Raw genomic sequence first — 19956 nt, 5'->3', positions numbered from 1 at the left:
TAGTAGCGTCAATATTGTTGCCTTTCGGCTGTCGATGGCATATTTCAGGTCATCAGTTACTTTAATTAAAGGAGTGTTTGTGCTGTGATGTTTACGGAAACCGGATCGAAATTTGTCATATAGGTTGAATTCCTGCTGGTGTTCAGTGATTTGATCATGATCATTAACAAAAGTTAAGTATTGTAAATCTTCTTTATTGTAATAAAAACTATTAATATGATTTGCTTGAATTGTTGTATAGCATTCCGAGAACGCAGCATCCTTTAGGTGCCCTATACGAGACGAGTGCGCAGGACCCTACAAAAGTTCTTCTCTGTCCTTACCCTGAAAATTCGGCTTTGAGCTTATTCGGTGTCGTCTTGTAGCGTGCTGAACTGACAGTTTCTCCAGGCTCCGGGGCATCCAAAAGGACTACACTCTGGCTAACCCAGAAGACTTTGCACATCAGTCTGCCCGTAGAGGGCTGTGTCTTGAATTTCCTCTTCGACGGAGAATTTGCATATCGCCATTCCATGGACTGCTTTTGAATTCAGGCTCACAGTGCTCACAGTCTCATCTTCGGTGACGAAACTTCTTGTCATCTTCAGCTCCATATTGGTCCAGCAGGTCCCTACATATTTCCATTTCATGAGTTTTTTGTTCTTCTGTAAGCTTCCGAGGGACCCATCTCGCACAGACTTTGCGATAACCAAGATGTTCCATTATTGTTTCCTAGACATTATAACCGACATTCAGCTTTGCACACAATTCTCTGGTCGTTATCCGGCGATCAGCACTGATGAGTTGATCAAGACGCTCTTCATTGCGAGGGATAAGAGCTGTGCAGGGTCTACGGGGCATGGCTTATCAAACTCACTCTTTTCACCACTTTGAAAATGCCGTAACCATCGCTAACATTGCTCACGTCTATTGTATCGCCTCCATAGATTTCCAGCAATTGTCGATGGATTTCAATTCGCGCAATTTCTTCAGCAGTGAGGAATTCAATCACACATCACTCTTTTGTACGCTCCTCCACAATAGAATCCATTTTGGAACACTCTTCTGCTGGCCCCAACTACCACAGAACAACGGAACAACCTGCAGATGAAAGAGGAAGGTTCAAACATTAGCGCTACACCAACGACATCTGGCGCGGACATCCAAAGTCACCACAGTAATTATGAGGCATTGCTTTCGGAAGGACCCTCGTATATTGAAGCAAGTCAATCACATTTCATGACATTCCATAGTTTTATCTAAATCTGGAAAGTGTTTTTTCTCTGACTGAGTTTAACCTATTTTTATCATGGTATGGAGGAAGGTCACGCTGGGCACAGCATTGAATGAGTTTTATTTAACTTTATTACGTTTCATATTCGGCACACCATGTTCATTCAATCACCTTTCCTAAACATGAGCGCAAATGCATGCACACTGATGAATTCAGGTACACTTTCTTGATTCAGCCTTGTATCAGGACCTGGGAATGGCCGTTGAGTTTGATCTGCTGGTAAGCAGAGGAATAAATGTAAGGTTCTATGATCCAACCTTACAAGATCGACATCGGAAACAAGCCATCACAGAACTAAAAATAATACTCCAACAAACTATACGTCTACATCGTAACCTTAAACACAAATAAAACCTTCTCGGTTTTCGAAGCCACGAATTGACGCGGCATGATGGCCGAGAAGATTTTATTCAGACATGCCGCCGCGAAAGACTTCGAGGACACAGATCTTAAACTTGTATACATCAGTTATGTACGCGTAGTTCTCAGACATTTGTAAGTAGGTAATACAAGGGCTATTTGGAAAGTAAGGTTCGATCGGCGCTAAATGGAAAACACAGTGAAAATCCGAAGAAGCTTTGTTCAAATGTGTTGGGCAGTGTCTCTAGTATGACCATCGATTGCGTCACGTCTCTCTTTTCTGTTCTGGGAGTATAATGAGCATGTAAGGATGCACAGGTAAATAGTGTCTCCCACCAAGTATGAAGGCCTGATGTCCGCAGCTCGTGGTCGTGTGGTAGCGTTCTCGCTTCCCGCGCCCGGGTTCCCGGGTTCGATTCCCGGCGAGGTCAGGGATTTTCTCTGCCTCGTGATGACTGGGTGTTGTGTGATGTCCTTAGGTTAGTTAGGTTTAAGTAATTCTAAGTTCTAGGGGACTGATGACCATAGATGTTAAGTCCCATAGTGTTCAGAGCCATGAAGGCCTGATGTCATGCAGCCTACATGACATAACTTTCACGCTCTTTCTTTTTTTTTTTGACAATTTTCGGCTTCACTTTGCAGGGGACATTAAGATGCTTCTGTTGCGTTTTGGATGCGAAGTATTTGGTCTCTTAAAATATAGCCCATAATTGGCTCCCCCTGAGTTTCCTCTCTGCTCCCATGAACCGCTGGCTATGAAGACAAAACTGTGGCACAGACAACGAGCTGCAGACCAGCGTAGAGAATTGGCGGCAAGCACAGGCAGCTGTCCTCTATGACGAAGGTACCGGAAAGTTGGTACAACTCTACGACAAATGTCTAAGTCGGAACGACGACTATGTAGACGAATAACTGGAAGGTGTAACTGATTGTTGCAAATAAAACATTTTTGATTTTAATACTAATTTCCATTTCACAATCGATCGGACCTTAATTTCCCGCCGGCCGGGGTGGCCGAGCGGTTCTAGGCACTACAGTCTGGAACCGCACGACCCATAGTGCTCAGAGCCATTTGAATCTTACTTTCCGAATGGCCATCGTATGTACATAAAACCTTCTTTTTCTACTGTATGTTGCTACTTTTGTTCGGTCGTTATTTTTATCGGACCCCAACTTTTGTTTTCATGCTGAGACAACAAAAAATAGTTCAAATGGCTGTGAGCGCTATGGGACTTAACATCTGAGGGCATCAGTCCCCTAGAACTTAGATATACTTAAACCTAACTAACCTAAGGATATCACACACATCCATGCCCAAGGCAGGATTCGAACCTACGACCGTAGCGGTCGCGCGGTTCCGGGCTGAAGCGCCTAGAACCGCTCGGCCACACCGGCCGGCGCTGGGACAACAAACTCATCCTATAAACACAGCTACTCGACCAGTGATCGACAGTCGCTGCTTCTAGACTGTGGAAACTCCAAATCCACTGGAGATTAGTACAGACAACACCTATACATCGAAGCGTAATTGTTCGGTTTTCCCAAAACCGTTTCTAAACTGTTTGTCGATTTGGACGCCTGTGGCTGTGGACAAGTTCCGTACTAATATCTGAAGACGACTGGTAACTTTCTCGTGGCGAAATAGTAGATAATTTATTAGGGCGAGTATTGTCGGATACATCGAAGCGTAATCGTTCGGTTTTCCCAAAACCGTTTCTAAACCGTTTGTCGATTTGGACGCCTGTGGCTGTGGACAAGTTCCGTACTAATACCTGAAGACGACTGGTAACTTTCTCGTGGCGAAATAGTAGATAATTTATTAGGGCGAGTATTCTCGGAGGTGATGAAGACGCGCGGGTGTGCGGTGGCGCTTTGTCGCCGGACGCCCGGCCTCGGGCAGGTGGCGGTAATCGCCGCTGCTAGCCAGGCAAGCGTCTGCGCTGAATTATTGAGGCGGCCTGAGCGCTCCTGAGGGGCGACCACCCTCTTACACCAGGACCACCAATTACCAGACATGATGCCCTGCAGGAATCCCAGCCACACCATTGCCGCTGCGCCTCAGGCACCGGGTAGACACCTAAACGCTACGCGTTCGCATGCGGCTGTTCTATCCTGGCGAAGAATCTCCATCATAAGGCAAAGCTCATTTTACGGTACTGTATTTGGCCGTTTACAAATGTGGAAATCTATTTTATTGGACGAACAGTAGAGCAAGATGCTTAAAATCCTCAGGAAAATATGATATACGCTACATGGAAGAGCTAGTAATGTACTACATTAAAGAAAAAAATCACACTAAAAGTAGAGTAATGAAATTTCAGGAATACATTTGTCTAGGTAACGTATTTAAGTGATTAACACCGCAGGATCACAGGTTAACGTAAGTGCAGGATACGTCATTATAAATCTGAAATGCTTGTACATTAATAACCGGTGTAATGGTCAGAATGTTGAATGCAAACATGCAAATGTTAACACATTATATTGTAGAGATCCCAGATATCGGTTTGTGGGATGCGTTTCCATGCCTGTTGCTCTTGGCTGGTCAGTACATGGACGGTTAATGCTGTTTGCCGATGACGCTGCAGTTGTCGTCCGATGATGTCCCATTTGTACTCGGTAGGAGATAAATCTGGTTCTTGATCAGGCCAAGGCTACGTGTCCACACTCTGTAGAATAAGTTCGCTTATAACAGCAGTATGTGGGCGAGTGTTATCCTGTTGGAAGACATCCCATAGAATGCTGTTAAAGAATGGTGTCACAAAAGAACGAATCACCAGACTGACGTACAAGTCTGCAGCCAGGCTGCGTGGTACAACCATGAGAGTGCCAAATTGTGAGGATGCTGATGTCAGCATTTTACCCGTTGTTACAACATCTCATACGGGTTTTCTATGGTGTTGAAGTCAGGTGATCTTGCAAAGCAGTCCAGATGTAACAGGTTGGGGTAGTGTTCACAAAACTACTCACATATTCTTCCAGCCGTATGCACTGTGCTGCTGTCTTTATGTGTCTGTGCGAGCAATGGCCTCTTGCGTGCAGCACCAGTCGCAACGTTCCCTCACTCACAGGTTGGAACTGACCTTCATTCACTGCCTGCAGAAATTCCTGTCAGGTTTCGAAGCGATTCTGATTCACAAGCCTTGAAACGTGCCTCTGGCCTCTCTCAGTCACAATCTTTTAATGATCACAGGTATGATGTCATGTTCATGGTCACGTGTGTTACACTACTGTTTGTAGATACGTTGAACCGCCTCCCATGAAACACTGGCAAATCCAGCAACTCCCACTCTATCACGTCCTTACATTTACCCATCTTTACACATAGTGCATGCTTGAAACATAGACGTCTCACTGATCGCTCGCCTTAAGCTCACCTAGAGGCACGTGTGGCTGAGCACGTGACTCGATTTATGTGTCATCTGTGAGGCCTTAACGAGTGTTCTGTGCGTGCTCACTGCGGTGACAATTTTTTTTGTCCTTTGAGCTTATCTATGCGTGCACTGTAACTGACTCAGAACTACACTACTGGAAATGGAAAAAAAGAACACATTGACACCGATGTGTCAGACCCACCATACTTGCTCCGGACACTGCGAGAGGGCTGTACAAGCAATGATCACACGCATGGCACAGCGGACACACCAGGAACCGCGGTGTTGGCCGTCGAATGGCGCTAGCTGCGCAGCATTTGTGCACCGCCGCCGTCAGTGTCAGCCAGTTTGCCGTGGCATACGGAGCTCCATCGCAGTCTTTAACACTGGTAGCATGCCGCGACAGCGTGGACGTGAACCGTATGTGCAGTTGACGGACTTTGAGCGAGGGCGTATAGTGGGCATGCGGGAGGCCGGGTGGACGTACCGCCGAATTGCTCAACACGTGGGGCGTGAGGTCTCCACAGTACATCGATGTTGTCGCCAGTGGTCGGCGGAAGGTGCACGTGCCCGTCGACCTGGGACCGGACCGCAGCGACGCACGGATGCCGCCAAGACCGTAGGATCCTACGCAGTGCCGTAGGGGACCGCACCGCCACTTCCCAGCAAATTAGGGACACTGTTGCTCCTGGGGTATCGGCGAGGACCATTCGTAACCGTCTCCATGAAGCTGGGCTACGGTCCCGCACACCGTTAGGCCGTCTTCCGTTCACGCCCCAACATCGTGCAGCCCGCCTCCAGTGGTGTCGCGACAGGCGTGAATGGAGGGACGAATGGAGACGTGTCGTCTTCAGCGATGAGAGTCGCTTCTGCCTTGGTGCCAATGATGGTCGTATGCGTGTTTGGCGCCGTGCAGGTGAGCGCCACAATCAGGACTGCATACGACCGAGGCACACAGGGCCAACACCCGGCATCATGGTGTGGGGAGCGATCTCCTACACTGGCCGTACACCACTGGTGATCGTCGAGGGGACACTGAATAGTGCACGGTACATCCAAACCGTCATCGAACCCATCGTTCTACCATTCCTAGACCGGCAAGGGAACTTGCTGTTCCAACAGGACAATGCACGTCCGCATGTATCCCGTGCCACCCAACGTGCTCTAGAAGGTGTAAGTCAACTACCCTGGCCAGCAAGATCTCCGGATCTGTCCCCCATTGAGCATGTTTGGGACTGGATGAAGCGTCGTCTCACGCGGTCTGCACGTCCAGCACGAACGCTGGTCCAACTGAGGCGCCAGGTGGAAATGGCATTGCAAGCCGTTCCACAGGACTACATCCAGCATCTCTACGATCGTCTCCATGGGAGAATAGCAGCCTGCATTGCTGCGAAAGGTGGATATACACTGTACTAGTGCCGACATTGTGCATGCTCTGTTGCCTGTGTCTATGTGCCTGTGGTTCTGTCAGTGTGATCATGTGATGTATCTGACCCCAGGAATGTGTCAATAAAGTTTCCCCTTCCTGGGACAATGAATTCACGGTGTTCTTATTTCAATTTCCAGGAGTGTATAAAGTATAAATGGGCGCTACGGTGAAGAAAGTTCGCATACTGCCAGAATGAGAATGCATTCTATTACTACCCACACAAAATGCCGGCCATGCAGGGCAGTCTAGACGTAAGGTGTTACAGAACTTTTAAACCCCCACCCCCACCCCTACCGAACAGATTGACAAGAAATCGAGCTAATATTGAATTTTGTGAACTGTCATCCAGTTCTGAGCTATGTTTAAAGGTTCAAGTCTCTCACTGGGAAGTTAGTTTAGAACTAACTGCAAAATTTGTATTGTACAGACAGACAAGAAAGCTACCTGATAAAAACGCTGTAGAAAATTGCAAGCTCCCTTCTGCAGTGGATGCGCATACTCTTCAGCTGTGTTCCGTAGGGTAAGACCACCTGGGTTAGTTTGTGGCCTGACTGGCGGCAGAAAACAATCGAGCCTGGAAAAGGCGCCCATTGACTGGCTGGTCATAACTGCGGCCAGCATCAAACCTTACACGGTTCCTACAGCTAATAAACCACAGGAAACTGAGGCAAGGTAAGACAGAAGGGGAAGGATGCTCCACTAAAAAAAAATAATGGAAAGACCGACTTTTCCAAATGTAGGCGGAAACGACAGAGTGGTTCAGCACTTCCCTCCATATATATGCTCGTATAGCAGCAATGAGCAGGCCTGTGTGAACAGTCTTAGAGCTAAGTTAAGTACTGATGACAGCGATGAATGCACACCTCGACTTCATACCGCATAAATTATGATGTAATCAAATTGCGAAACTCTCTGTTCTAGTTCTTGAAACAGTCACTAATGAATAGCTTCTCGTGACGTGTGTCTGAAGTCCCGCCGCCTGTCGTGTGCGCCCCTGCTGTCTAAGTGACGTTCTCCGGCGGCTGTTTACGTGACCTGAGGCGTACAGTGGCTAAAGAAGACGTCTTCTCTCGAGTGACGTGGTGTAGTGCGGAACCAGCAAGCAGTATGGGCTTCTTGCCACTGAAGTGATAGGTTTTCCTCGTGTTTGGTCGAGGCGTGAAGCCATGAATTTAGAGGTTGTTGTGACAGGCTTTTCCATCGTGCCGTCATGGGCAATGCGGTAGAGCTGCATACTGTTTAGTATTCTTCAGTGCAGATGAACTGCTTAAAGTATCTTGTTCTGTTGTTTGAGCGCGACTACTCATTCGTCGGATGTTGGAAGCATCGGATAGTATTCTTACCTTCTACCAGTTGTAGTGAGAGTTGTTTATTATAAGGACCGGCAAGCAGACGTCTCTGTGCTTTGCGGTGAATGTAGTATGGCTGAAATCCGTTGTCTTCAGTGGGATTGATTCAGTAAACGACGCGTGGAAAGTGATTATGAACGCCTTTCGCGGGGCGTGAGTCGTGCTTGGGTAGCTCAGTTGGTAGAGCACTTGCCCGCGAAAGGCAAAGGTCCCGTGTTCGAGTCTCGGTCTAGCACACAGTTTTAATCTGCCAGGAAGTTTCATATCAGCGTACACTCCGCTGCATAGTGAAAATCTCATTATGGAAACATCCCGCAGACTGTGGCTAAGCCATGTCTCCGCAATATCCTTTCTTTCAGGAGTGCTAGTTCTGCAAGGTTCGCAGGAGAGCTTCTGTAAAGTTTGGAAGGTAGGAGACGAGGTACTGGCAGAAGTAAAGCTGTGAGGACGGGGGCGTGAGTCGTGCTTGGGTAGCACTTGCCCGCGAAAGGCAAAGGTACCGAGTTCGAGTCTCGGACCGGCACACAGTTTTAATCTGCTAGGAAGTTTCATTTGTCGTTTTTGTTTGGTGTGCGAACCGCGTGTAGGAATTGTTTTTAATTTTGTGTCGGTCTCATGTTCTGCAAAAGTGAGTGCGTATGTTACCGTCACGGTTTGGCGCCACATCTAGTGACACCGTTTTGATCGCTTGGCCTGGTTTCCAGCGCCATGTACCACTCTTAATGGGATATTTACACTGATGGGGCCAAATGTTTTGACTACCTACTTAATGGCTAGTTTGTCCGTCTTTGAAACGAAGTACATCACTGATTGTGCATATCATGGATCAGGCACTTTGTTGGTAGATTTGTGGAGCTATGTGGCATTAGATTTATATGCACAGATCACGTAATTCGCGTTAGTAATGGGCTGCTGATTTACATACGCGGTATGGAAATGCCGTGTGGCTAGGGCAACCGGTCGGATAGACCGTTCGCCTGGTGCAAGTCTTTCGAGTTGACACCTCTTCGGCGACTTGCGTGTCGATGGGGATGGAATGATGATGATAGGGACAACACAACACCCAGTCCCTGAGCGGATAAAATCTCCGACCCCGCCGGGAATCGAATCCGGGCCGTTAGGCATGACATTCCGTCGCGCTGACCACTCAGCCACCAGGGGCGGACATACGCGGTAATGGCACCCGATAGTGACCCAGGTGGGTTCCATAGGATTTACATCAGCTGAATTTGGTCGCCGAGACATCGACATGAGTTCACTATAGCGCTCCTCAAACCACTGTAGATAGTTCTGTTTCCGATACACGGTCAATTATGATGCTGGAAGACGACATCGCGGTCGACGAAGACATCAAGCATGAAGGGAAAGAGGAGGTTAGCAGCTGTCAGCGTGTGTTTGGTTACTACCATAGGTCCCATGCAAGCGCAGGAGAATCTCTCCCATAGCATAACATTGCTCCCACCAGCCTGCGTTCGTGGTGCGCTGCACGCTTCGAGCCGCAGTTCACTTCGATGACGGCGAAGATGTTTCCATTGATCGACGGTCGAATCCCCATTGTTCCGCACCCACTGCAGTAGTAAATGACGATGTCTTTGGGTCAACATGTGAACACGTAAGGATGTTCTGCGGTGGAGCTCCACGTTCAATAAGGTACTATAAACAGTGTGCCCCGAAACACTTGTGCGTGCACCAGCAATGTACTCTTTCGGCAGAGATGCCTTCGTCAGAGTCGCTTATCTTATTGTATTTCCCCATTTGCAGCCCGTACCTTTGCTGGGATGATACCCCGCCCGTGCCTGCTCCGCTTACATACAATGCTACCGCGTCACGTGCCCGCAACGCCACCATGCGATATCGAATCATAATGTTTTGGGGCTTGTGGGCTTTACCATATATTCGAAACGTTTGGAGTTTTAGCACTCGAAAATTTATCTCGCATGCTTAGTACTGTGAGCTATACATTGAGATCTGAGTTGCACAATCCTGTATTCGATTTCTGTAACACTCGCTAGCTGGCACAATGACCGTCATCACTAATCCGCTGGGCGGATTCGGTCAGTTACCAGCGGACCTACCCGCCCTAGAAGAGGTGCTATCCCGACGGTAACGTACCTATGTAATGCACGTCGTTAATCAGCCGTAGTCTATGCGCTACAATTTGCAGATCATAAATTCGATGGAAGGCAGACTCTGCTAGCTCCTCCAAGAGGTATATGCTCTTGCTTGCTGTCTCGATGGTCGTCTGAAAATGAGAAGTTGCTGCAAGGGATCGAGCTGAGCACTAATGGGTTCTCATATCGTATCGCAAATAAGTTCCATTTCGTTCACGTGCAAGTAGCGGTTCAGTTTCAGACTAGCATTCAGAAAGTGCAGTGAAAACACCTCAATGGCGTCATGGGTCTACATTTGTGATACACCATGCCCTGATGTCAAGTGAAGATCACAATTTCAGGTGTTTTGGTCATCCCAATTCTACTGGCTTCAATCAATTTATGTGACCGCACTACAGTTTACTCGCCCTGCAAGGAGTTAGCTTCTTCGCATGGTCAACACATGAGTTAACAAGGAAAATGTTTTTAAAATCTTACGCAGCTGCAGTTCTTGGAAAGTTAGGGTGATGTCGAGCTGTGTGTGGAGGGAGTGGGGGGCATTACGAAACTGTAACGCTACCAGAACCGAACCCTATTGTGGGGTTGGCGGAAGACGTTACGTACATCAGCTGCGAAGTGCAAACGGCTGCGGGTGGAGACAATAATCGTCTATAGAGCTGCGACTGGGAGTGTTGCGACAGAGACATGTAAAATCGTGTTACAAAACTGTTTGAGGGAGACACACGTAACAATGTCTCCAAGCCCACTGGAACTGTCAGGGAATTTATATCGCCGACAGTTGCTTTATAAACTGTAAGGCGCGTACGCCTACTTCCCCTATAGCATCGTGGCGTCTTCTGTGTGAGCGATCCAATGCTGTTGCTCGCGCGGCTGCACGAAGACTGACGCCTTCTTACCAGATTCATTACATATATACACAAAACTGTTGCATCCTTGAGCCCCCGGTCCTAGATGTACACTTGGCGGTTCTCGGCTGACGCTGTGGAACTGAAATTTTCTAAGTCCGAAGTCGGGTGGATATCCCGGACGCGTGGTGTAGTGCACTACTGGCCACTAAAATTGCTACACAAAGAAGAAATGCAGATGATAAACGGGTATTCATTGGACAAATATATTGTATTACACCTGACATGTCATTACTTTTTCACGCAATTTGGGTGCATAGATCCTGAGAAATCAGTACCCAGAACAACCACCTCCGGCCGTAATAATGGCCTTGATACGCCTGGGCATTGAGTCAAACAGAGCTTGGGTGGGGTATAGAGGTACAGCTGTCCATGCAGCTTCAACACGATACAACAGTTCGTCGAGAGTAGTGACTGGCGTATTGTGATGAGCCAGATGCTCGGCCACCATTGACCAGAAGTTTTCAGTTGGTGAGAGATGTGGAGAATGTGCTGGGCAGGGCAGCTGTCGAACATTTTCTGTATCCAGAAAGGCTCGTACACGACCTGCAACATGCGGTCGTGCATTATCCTGCTGAAATGTAGGCAATCGCAGGGATCGAATGAAGCGTAGAGCCATGGGTCGTAACACATCTGAAATGTAAGGTCCACTGTTCAAAGTGCCGTCAATGCGAACAAGAGGTGACCGAGACCTGTAACCAATGGCACTCCATACCATCACGCCGGGTGATACGCCAGTATGGCGATGACGAATACACGCTTCGAATGTGCGTTCACCGCGATGTCACCAAACACGGATGCGACCATCATGATGCTGTAGACAGAACCTGGATTCATCCGAAAAAATGACGTTTTGCCATTCGTGCACCCAGGTTCGTCGTTGAGTACACCATCGCAGGCGCTCCTGTCAGTGATGCAGCGTCAAGGGTAACCGCATCCATGGTCTCCGAGCTGTCAGCTGCTGCAAACGTCGAACTGTTCGTGCAGATGGTTGTTGTCTTGCAAACGTCCTCATCTGTTGACTCAGGAATGGAGACGTGGCTGCACGATCCGTTACAGCCAGGCGGCTAAGATGCCTGTCATCTCGACTGCTAGTGATACGAGGCCGTTGGGATCCAGCACGGCGTATTACCCTCCTGAACCCACCGATTCCATATTCTGCTAACAGTCATTGGATCTCGATCTACGCGAGCAGCAATGTCGCAATACGATAAACCTCAATCGTGATAGGCTACAATCCGACCTTTATCAAAGTCGGAAACGTGATGGAACGCATTTCTCCTGCTTACACGAGGCATCACAACAACGTTTAACCAGGCAACGCCGGTCAACTGCTGTTTGTGTATGAGAAATCGGTTGGAAACTTTCGTCATGTCAGCACGTTGGACGTGTCGCCACCGGCACCAACCTTGTGTGAATGCTCTGGAAAGCTAATCATTTGCATATCACAGCATCTTCTTCCTGTCGGTTAAATTTCGCGTCTGTAGCACGTCATCTTCGTGGTGTAGCAATTTTAATGGCCAGTAGTGTGGTACTAGCAGCACGCGTCTCATTTGGCTTGTCATGTTTGTAAACACGCCCGAGTAGAGGGCACAGACTGGCCCGGCATGTCACCGACCAGGCAGTCTGCGGAAGCGGTAGGTAGGGAAGGCAAGCCGGCCCAACGATTCGCACCCTGCTGCAGAGTCGTGCGAGCCAGCCGGGTGATGGTGGTGCCCGCGTACTGGACGGGTGACGCTCTGTGGAGAGGCAGGAGGGGGTGAGGCAGGGCGGCTCACCTTCTCCGGGGAGCGCAGACGAATCTCCCCGCTGGGGCCGGAGAGGCGTCGGTTCTCGGCGCAGGGCTCGGCGGCGACGGCGCGCCACGTGGCGTGGAAGCCGATGTGCGAGAAGTCCTCGGTGGCGTTCATGGCGGTGACGCGGAAGCGCAGCTCGACGGCGGCGGCGGCCGACAGGAAGGAGAAGGGCGCGCCGGCGGGGCACAGCAGGCGGCGGCGCAGCGGCGGCGCGTCGGCCCACGGCACGTCCAGCAGCCACAGCGAGGCCGCCGCAGAGCAGCGCCGGCCGCCCGTGCGGACCGCCGTCACGTTCACCTGCACGCGCTCGCCGGCCGGCGCCGCCGCCGACGCCGCCGCCGACAGCCGGTACGTGCAGCTGAAACACGCCGGCGCGCCGTGCGCTCTCCTCACAGCCGCAAAAGTTCGTGTCTCTCGAGACAGAGTAAATGAAATCTACTTATCCACGTCCTCACGACCACCTAAACTCAAATGGTTCAAATGGCTCTGAGCACTATGGGACTTAACATCTCCGGTCATCAGTCCCCCAGAACTTAGAACTACTTAAACCTAACTAACCTAAGGACATGACACACATCCATGCCCGAGGCAGGATTCGAACATGACACCGTAGCGGTCGCGTGGTTCCACAATCAAGCGGCTAGAACCGCTCGGCCACAACGGCCGGCCCACCTAAACTAATAGAAATTTTACGAGCTTAAAGTAGCGCCAAGTAGTGGATATAATCAACAGCACAAGGGGTGGTTCAGTCTGCTGTATCCAGATAAAACAGAAGTACCGAGACCGGCTCTGGGAAACGAGAGAGTTTGCTGATGGAGTCTGGAGTATTTTGGCATAGTTTCTGTCACTGCAAATTATTACTCTGTAAGGGGGGCCGTAGACTCAGCCGTACCGCGATCCAAGTTGGTCACGTGACTAGGTATAGTCGTGCTCCAGGTGCAGTACTGATGGTTGTAACATGACACTGCCAGTCTTCTCTTAAAGTCGTTAAATATACACTAAGGTCACAAAAGTCGTGGGATAGCGATATGCACACATACACATGGCGGTAGTATCGCATACACAAGGTATAAAAGGGCAGTGCATCGGCGGAGCTGTCATTTGTACTCAGGCAATTCCTGTGAAAAAGTTTCCTACGCACGACAGGAATTAACAGACTTTCAAATCAATATTGTATGTATTGTATTGTATGGTAACCGGGGACCTAGAAACGACGGAAAGGCTCCGTTCCCGCCCGGCCCCAGTGGTCCACAATCCCACGACGACTACCGCAGTCCACTTTATCCCTCCGCCGCCCCACACCGAACGCAGGGTTATTGTGCGGTTCGGCCCCCCGGTGGATCCCCCATGGAACGTCTCACACCAGACGAGTGTAACCCCTATGTTTGCGTGGTAGAGTAATGGTGGTGTACGCGTACGTGGAGAACTTGTTTGCGTAGCAATCGCCGACATAAAGTAACTGAGGCGGAATAAGGGGAACCAGCCAGCTTTCGCCGAGGCAGATGGAAAACCACCTAAAAACCATCCACAGACTGACCGGTTCACCGGACCTCGACACAAAACCGCCGGGCGGATTCGTGCCGGGGACTAGGCGCTCCTTCCCGCCCGGAAAGCCGTGCGTTAGACCGCAAGGCCAACCGGGTGGGCTTCAACTAGGAATGGTGGCTGAAGTTAGATGCTTGGGGCATTCCATTTAGGATATTGTTAGGGTATTCAGTCTTCTGAGATCCACACTGTCAAGAGTGTGCCGAGAATAAAAAAATTCAGGCATTATATGAACACAGCGCACAACGCAGCGGTCGACGTTCTCCACTTTAACGACCTAGAGCAGCGGCAGACAAACAACGCCGAGTGAAATAAACGCAGATGAGTAGGAAGAACAAACCTGTAACGTTCGGATACAGTATTACCAGTGTCCTGCTTGACACAGTCAAATATTTTAAATTTCTGGGCATAACATCACAAAGCGGTACCAACTGGTACGAGCTTTAGAGAAGTGTGGTAGGGAAAGCAAATGGTTTGTTCGGAATATTTTAGGAATGTGTGGCTCACTTGGAAAGGGGACCGCATACAAGACGCTGCTGAGTACTGTTCTTGAGTACTGCTCGAGTGTTTGGGATTTGTAGCAGGTAGGAGTGATGGAAGGTACTGAAGCAGTTCAGAGGCGGACTGCTAGCTTTCTTACCATTAGGCTCGAACAACACTTATGTGTTATGGAGATGCTTCGAAGAGCTCAAATGGGAATTTCTGGAGGGAAGGCGACGTTCTTTCCGAGAAATACTATTGAGAAAATTTACAGAACCAACATTTGAAATTGGCTGCCGACGTTCTTTTCGAGAAACACTATTGAGAAAATTTACAGAACCGATATTTGAAACTGGCTGCCTAACGATTCTACTGCCGCCAACATACATTTCGCGTCAGGACCACGAAGATAAGATACGAGAAATTAGGGCACATGCGGAGGCATGTGCTAGTAAAACAGCAAGGCAGATGACTAATAGTGGTACAGGATACCCTCCACCATGCACCGCACGGTGTCTTGCGGAGTACCTACGTAGATGTAGATGTAAATCAATGTAGGACGTACGAAGAACGTATCCATTATGGCAATGCAGCGAAATTTGGCGTTAATGGGCTGTGGCAGCAGATGAGCGACGCGGGTGCCCTTGCTAACAGCACGACATCGCCTGCAGTACCTCTCCAGTGATCGTGACCATTTGGGTTGGACCTTAGACGGCTTGAAAACCCTGGCCCGTTCAGTTCGTAAAAGCTGATGATAGGGTTCGAGTGTCGTGTAGACCCCACGAAGCCTCGGACACAAATTGTCAACAGGGCACTGTGGAGATGGTTGTGGCTCTGTCATGATGCTGGCTGTGTTTACATGGAATGGACGGATTACTCTGATCCAACTGAGCCGATCATTGACTGGAAATAGTTACGTTCGGCCACTTGGAAGCCATCTGCAGCCATTCATGGACTTCATATTCCCAAGCATGTCATCGTGCCACAACTGTTCTTGATTGGTTTAAACAACATTCTGGCAATTCGGGCGAATGACTTGGCCACTTATATCGCCTGACGACTTGCTGAATCCATGTCAAGTGGAGTTGCTGCACTACACCGGACAAAAGGAGGTCCGACACGATATTGAAAGGTATCCCATGACTTTTGTCAGCTCATTGTATTGACGCTAGGAAGGAGAAAGCAGTGACAGTGCAGACGGAAAGTGTGACTCTAAGTAAAAGTCAAACGTTATGTGAAATGATTATGAAAAAAACAGTATTAGAGAAATATTTGATGCTCATTTTAGGATTCTTAAAATCACGTACAATTATTGTGTCACCTCACTCAAGTGTTTCTCTAGTTTATTTTAACTTTTAATTTTACACAAATCATTTCACAAAACATGCAACGGATTTATCTCAAATTTGTTTCATTTTCAAGTTTTGTTCAGATATCATGAAATATAATATATTTAATTATCTATTATCGTTAAGAGTATATAGATCATAAGAAAGCAAAAGGGTTTCAGTGCCGCGCTAGGTAGCCGAGCGGTCGGGGCGCCATGCCACAGTTCGCGCGACTCCCCCCGTCGCAGGTTCGAATCCTTCCTCGGGCATGGTTGTGTGTGTTGTCCTTAGCGTAAGATAATTTAAGTTAGGTTAACTAGTGTGTAAGCCTAGGGACTGATGCCCTCAGTAGTTTGGTTCCATAGGAACTTATCACAAATTTCCAGAAAGAATTTCAGTTTATGCTGTAATTTGATATTTACTTTATTTTTTCGACATGAAAGAAATACGTCCATAATTTCTACACTAAGGCAACGTTTTATGCGTAAAATAGTTGTCTTGAAAAGATTAACTTCATTCACAAACCTAGCAGCAGCAGTTTGTGAAATATTTTAGTTTTCCCTCAAATCACTAACTAAGTTTTTCTTCATTACCCTGATTACTTCACGAGACCTCCTGCTGGTCAATTTGACACCCCATTTGTCTGTTTCCGATTATTCGTTTGATTACGAAAATTCAGACAAAATCCAATGTGTAATTTTGCCTCAAATCAGAAACTTCAGTTTTTTTAATTGTTCTGATTATCCTCGAGCCAGTAAGTATTTTTCTAGAAAACGATGCTTCAAGTTTCTCGATTTGACACCCCTAGTAGTCCGTCTCCCACTCTACGCGAGAATATGCAAATTCGTACAATTATCCATCGTGTAATTTCTAGGGAGTTTTATTTCCGCTCCACTCAAACATTAGACCAGATATATTGTAAGCTTAAAATATGAAGCCAACGTCCTTACCACGGTGGTAACACCGGTTCCCGTCAGGTCACGGAAGTTAAGCGCTGTTTTAGATTATATTAGATTTACTTTCATTCCAATTGATCCGTAGTGCGGAAGTCCTCCAGGATGTGGAACATGTCAGAAAAACAGCAATACATGACAAATATTTACAACTAAAACAAATAAGCTAATGTACCATTCCACAGGTTAATGAACACTGTACGAAAGTCATTTTACAAATACTAATGCACTGAATTTAAAATTAAAATTAAAAAGTTATAAGGTAATAAACATGTAATACAACTACTATAATACTTATTTACAATGAACACATCACTGCACTGAAATGGTGCAGAAGTTACATATATATAGGGTGTCCCAGCTATCTTATCCACCCAAAATATCTCTGGAACAATAACAGCTATTGGAAAACGACTTTCACCGGTATCAATGTAGGGCTGGGGCCCATGAATATACATATTTGGAAACATTCTAAAACGAAAGCATATGTGTTTTTTAACACAAACTTATGTTTTTTTAAATGGACCTCCTATAGTTTTTCTTCAGCAATCCATAGCATGACAAAGCACATACACAATGGCGTTGATTGCATCGCAATATTCCCATTATATCCCGAGATATTGAGACGCGAAGTTGACGCTTGAAACACCCGACATGCGCTGTTAGAGCGCGTCCTGAGGCTCAGGCGTGAACCCCATGCTGCCCGTAATCGCGATGTGATTGACATGTGTAGTCACACCTCCATACTTATCAAGAGGTCCGAAACGAATAATACGGTATGCTGCGATTACGGGCAGCATGGGGTGCACGCCTGAGCCTCAGGACGTGCGCTAGCAGCGCATGTCGGGTGTTTCAAGCGTCAACTTCGCGTCTTAATATCTCGGGATGTAATGGGAATATTGCGATGCAATCAACGCCATTGAGTATGTGCTTTGTTATGCTATGGATTGCTGAAGAAAAAATATAGGAGGTCCATTTAAAAAAAACATAAGTTTGTGTTAAAAAACACATATGCTTTCGTTTTAGAATGTTTCCAAATATGTATATTCATGGGCCCCAGCCCTACATTGATACCGGTGAAAGTCGTTTTCCAATAGCTGTTATTGTTCCAGAGATATTTTGGGTGGACAAGATAGCTGGGACACCCTTGGATGGATATGTGTGTGTGTGCGAGTGTATACCCGTCCTTTTTTCCTTTTTTCCCTCCTAAGGTAAGTCTTTCCGCTCCCGGGGTTGGAATGACTCCTTACCCTCTCCCTTAAAACCCACATCCTTTCGTCTTTCCCTCTCCTTCCCTCTTTCCTGATGAGGCAACAGTTTGTTGCGAAAGCTTGAATTTTGTGTGTATGTTTGTGTTTGTTTGTGTGTCTGTCGACCTGCCAGCACTTTCATTTGGTAAGTCACATCATCTTTGTTTATATATATATATATATATATATATATATATATATATATATATATATATATATATATATATATATGAGTTGGTTTTACTGAGAAATTCATCAAGGGAGTTGAAGGAGTTGGCCACCAGTAAATTCTTTAGGCTTCTCTTAAACTGAATTTCATTGGTTGATAAGCTTTTTATGGCTGCTGGCAAGTTATTGAAAATGTGTGTTCCTGAATAATGCACACCGTTTTGTACAAGACTAAGTGACTTTAAATCCTTGTGAAGATTATTCTTATTTCTAGTATTGATTCCATGAATTGAGCTGTTCGTTTGAAAAAGTGATATATTTTTAATGACAAATTTCATTAAGGAATAAATATATTGGGAAGCAGTAGTTAGTATCCCTAGTTCCCTAAACAGGCTTCTGCAGGATGTTCTTGAGTTCACACCACATATAACTCTTACTGCACGTTTTTGTGCCGGGAAAACGTTTGCTTGGTTTGATGGATTACCCCAAAAATAATCCCATATGACATTATGGAATGAAAGTAAGCATAGTATGCCAGCTTTTTCATTTTTATATTCCCTATGTCTGACAAAATTCGCATTGCAAACAGAGATTTGTTAAGACGCTTCAGCAGTTCTGTGGCGTGCTCCTCCCAGTTGAATTTATTATCTAGCTGTAATCCCAAGAATTTAACACTGTCCACTTCTTCTATCTTCTTGTCATCGTATGTTAGACATATACTCGTGGGACACCTCTTACAAGTTCTGAACTGCATGTAGTGTGTTTTTTCAAAGTTTAGTGACAAGGAATTGGCTAGGAACCAGCGATTAATGTCTACAAATATTTTATTAGCTGATCTTTCTAAGCCTACACTTTATTTGCTATTTATTGCAGTGTTTGTATCATCGGCAAACAAAACGAACTTGGCATCTGGTAATGTTACTGATGAAAGGTCATTGATATACACTAGAAAAAGTAAGGGCCCCAAAATGGGCTGTCGGGCTGGGTTAACACTTAGGAATGGATTTAGGTGTATGAAAGGTAGACTTGTGATTTCAACGGTGTGCATGTAAGAGCTAGAAATCCTTGCTGCTAATACTCAGTAATAAATTCCAAACTTGTTATGAAATTTGAAGTATATTTTCCCAGTCAATAACAAATAGCATGCTCATAATAACGGGTGTAATCGTGGTAGTATTGGTTAGGGAACAAAGTCGTTGATAGAAGCGAATTCGGTAGAGCGAGTACAAATTAAACAGTCCGATTGCCTGATCAGGTTAAGTAAACAAACAAACTAAATTGTGAAAGCAATTTAGTAGTAGGCAGCTTCCACGGTACACAGTTGAAACTGTCGACAGGGATCAGTGCAGCGTTTACTCCCGCAGGAATAAAAGATCTTGATCCCGAGGAGGAGACAGAGCTGTCGCTCACCTGATGTTGTGCGCGCCGCCGCGACCGTAGAGGAAGACGTTGGGCGGCGTGGAGAGCTCCTGCAGGCCATCTTGCGGCGAGGCGGAGAACTGCCGCGCGCAAGGCCGGCGCGGTCCCGCCAGCGGCTCACCGGCCTCTCGGACGTCCACGAACTCGTACTGAGCCACGAACTCCACCGGCCTGCGTCACACAGCCTTCCACAGTCACCTCACATTCCAGCCAGCC

The 19956-nt window shown here is 47.2% G+C and overlaps 1 protein-coding gene across 1 annotated transcript in view; it reads right to left on the bottom strand.

Moving 5' to 3' along the window:
• Nucleotides 1-19956, bottom strand: part of LOC126445065 (uncharacterized) — a 406008-nt gene that overhangs the window by 30011 nt on the left and 356041 nt on the right. The window contains exons 8-11 of the mRNA XM_050090970.1: nt 19732-19911; nt 12826-12955; nt 12580-12732; nt 11090-11113 (exon numbers count right to left, since the gene is read on the bottom strand). Of these exons, the coding sequence (XP_049946927.1) occupies nt 11090-11113; nt 12580-12732; nt 12826-12955; nt 19732-19911 (487 nt within the window). The remainder of the gene's footprint in view (nt 1-11089; nt 11114-12579; nt 12733-12825; nt 12956-19731; nt 19912-19956) is intronic.

The sequence above is a fragment of the Schistocerca serialis genome, chromosome 1 (genome assembly GCF_023864345.2).
Source record: "Schistocerca serialis cubense isolate TAMUIC-IGC-003099 chromosome 1, iqSchSeri2.2, whole genome shotgun sequence".
Lineage (NCBI taxonomy): Eukaryota > Metazoa > Arthropoda > Insecta > Orthoptera > Acrididae > Schistocerca > Schistocerca serialis.
The sequence above is the reverse complement of the archived record's forward strand: the minus strand, read 5'-3'. Positions and strand labels throughout refer to the sequence as shown.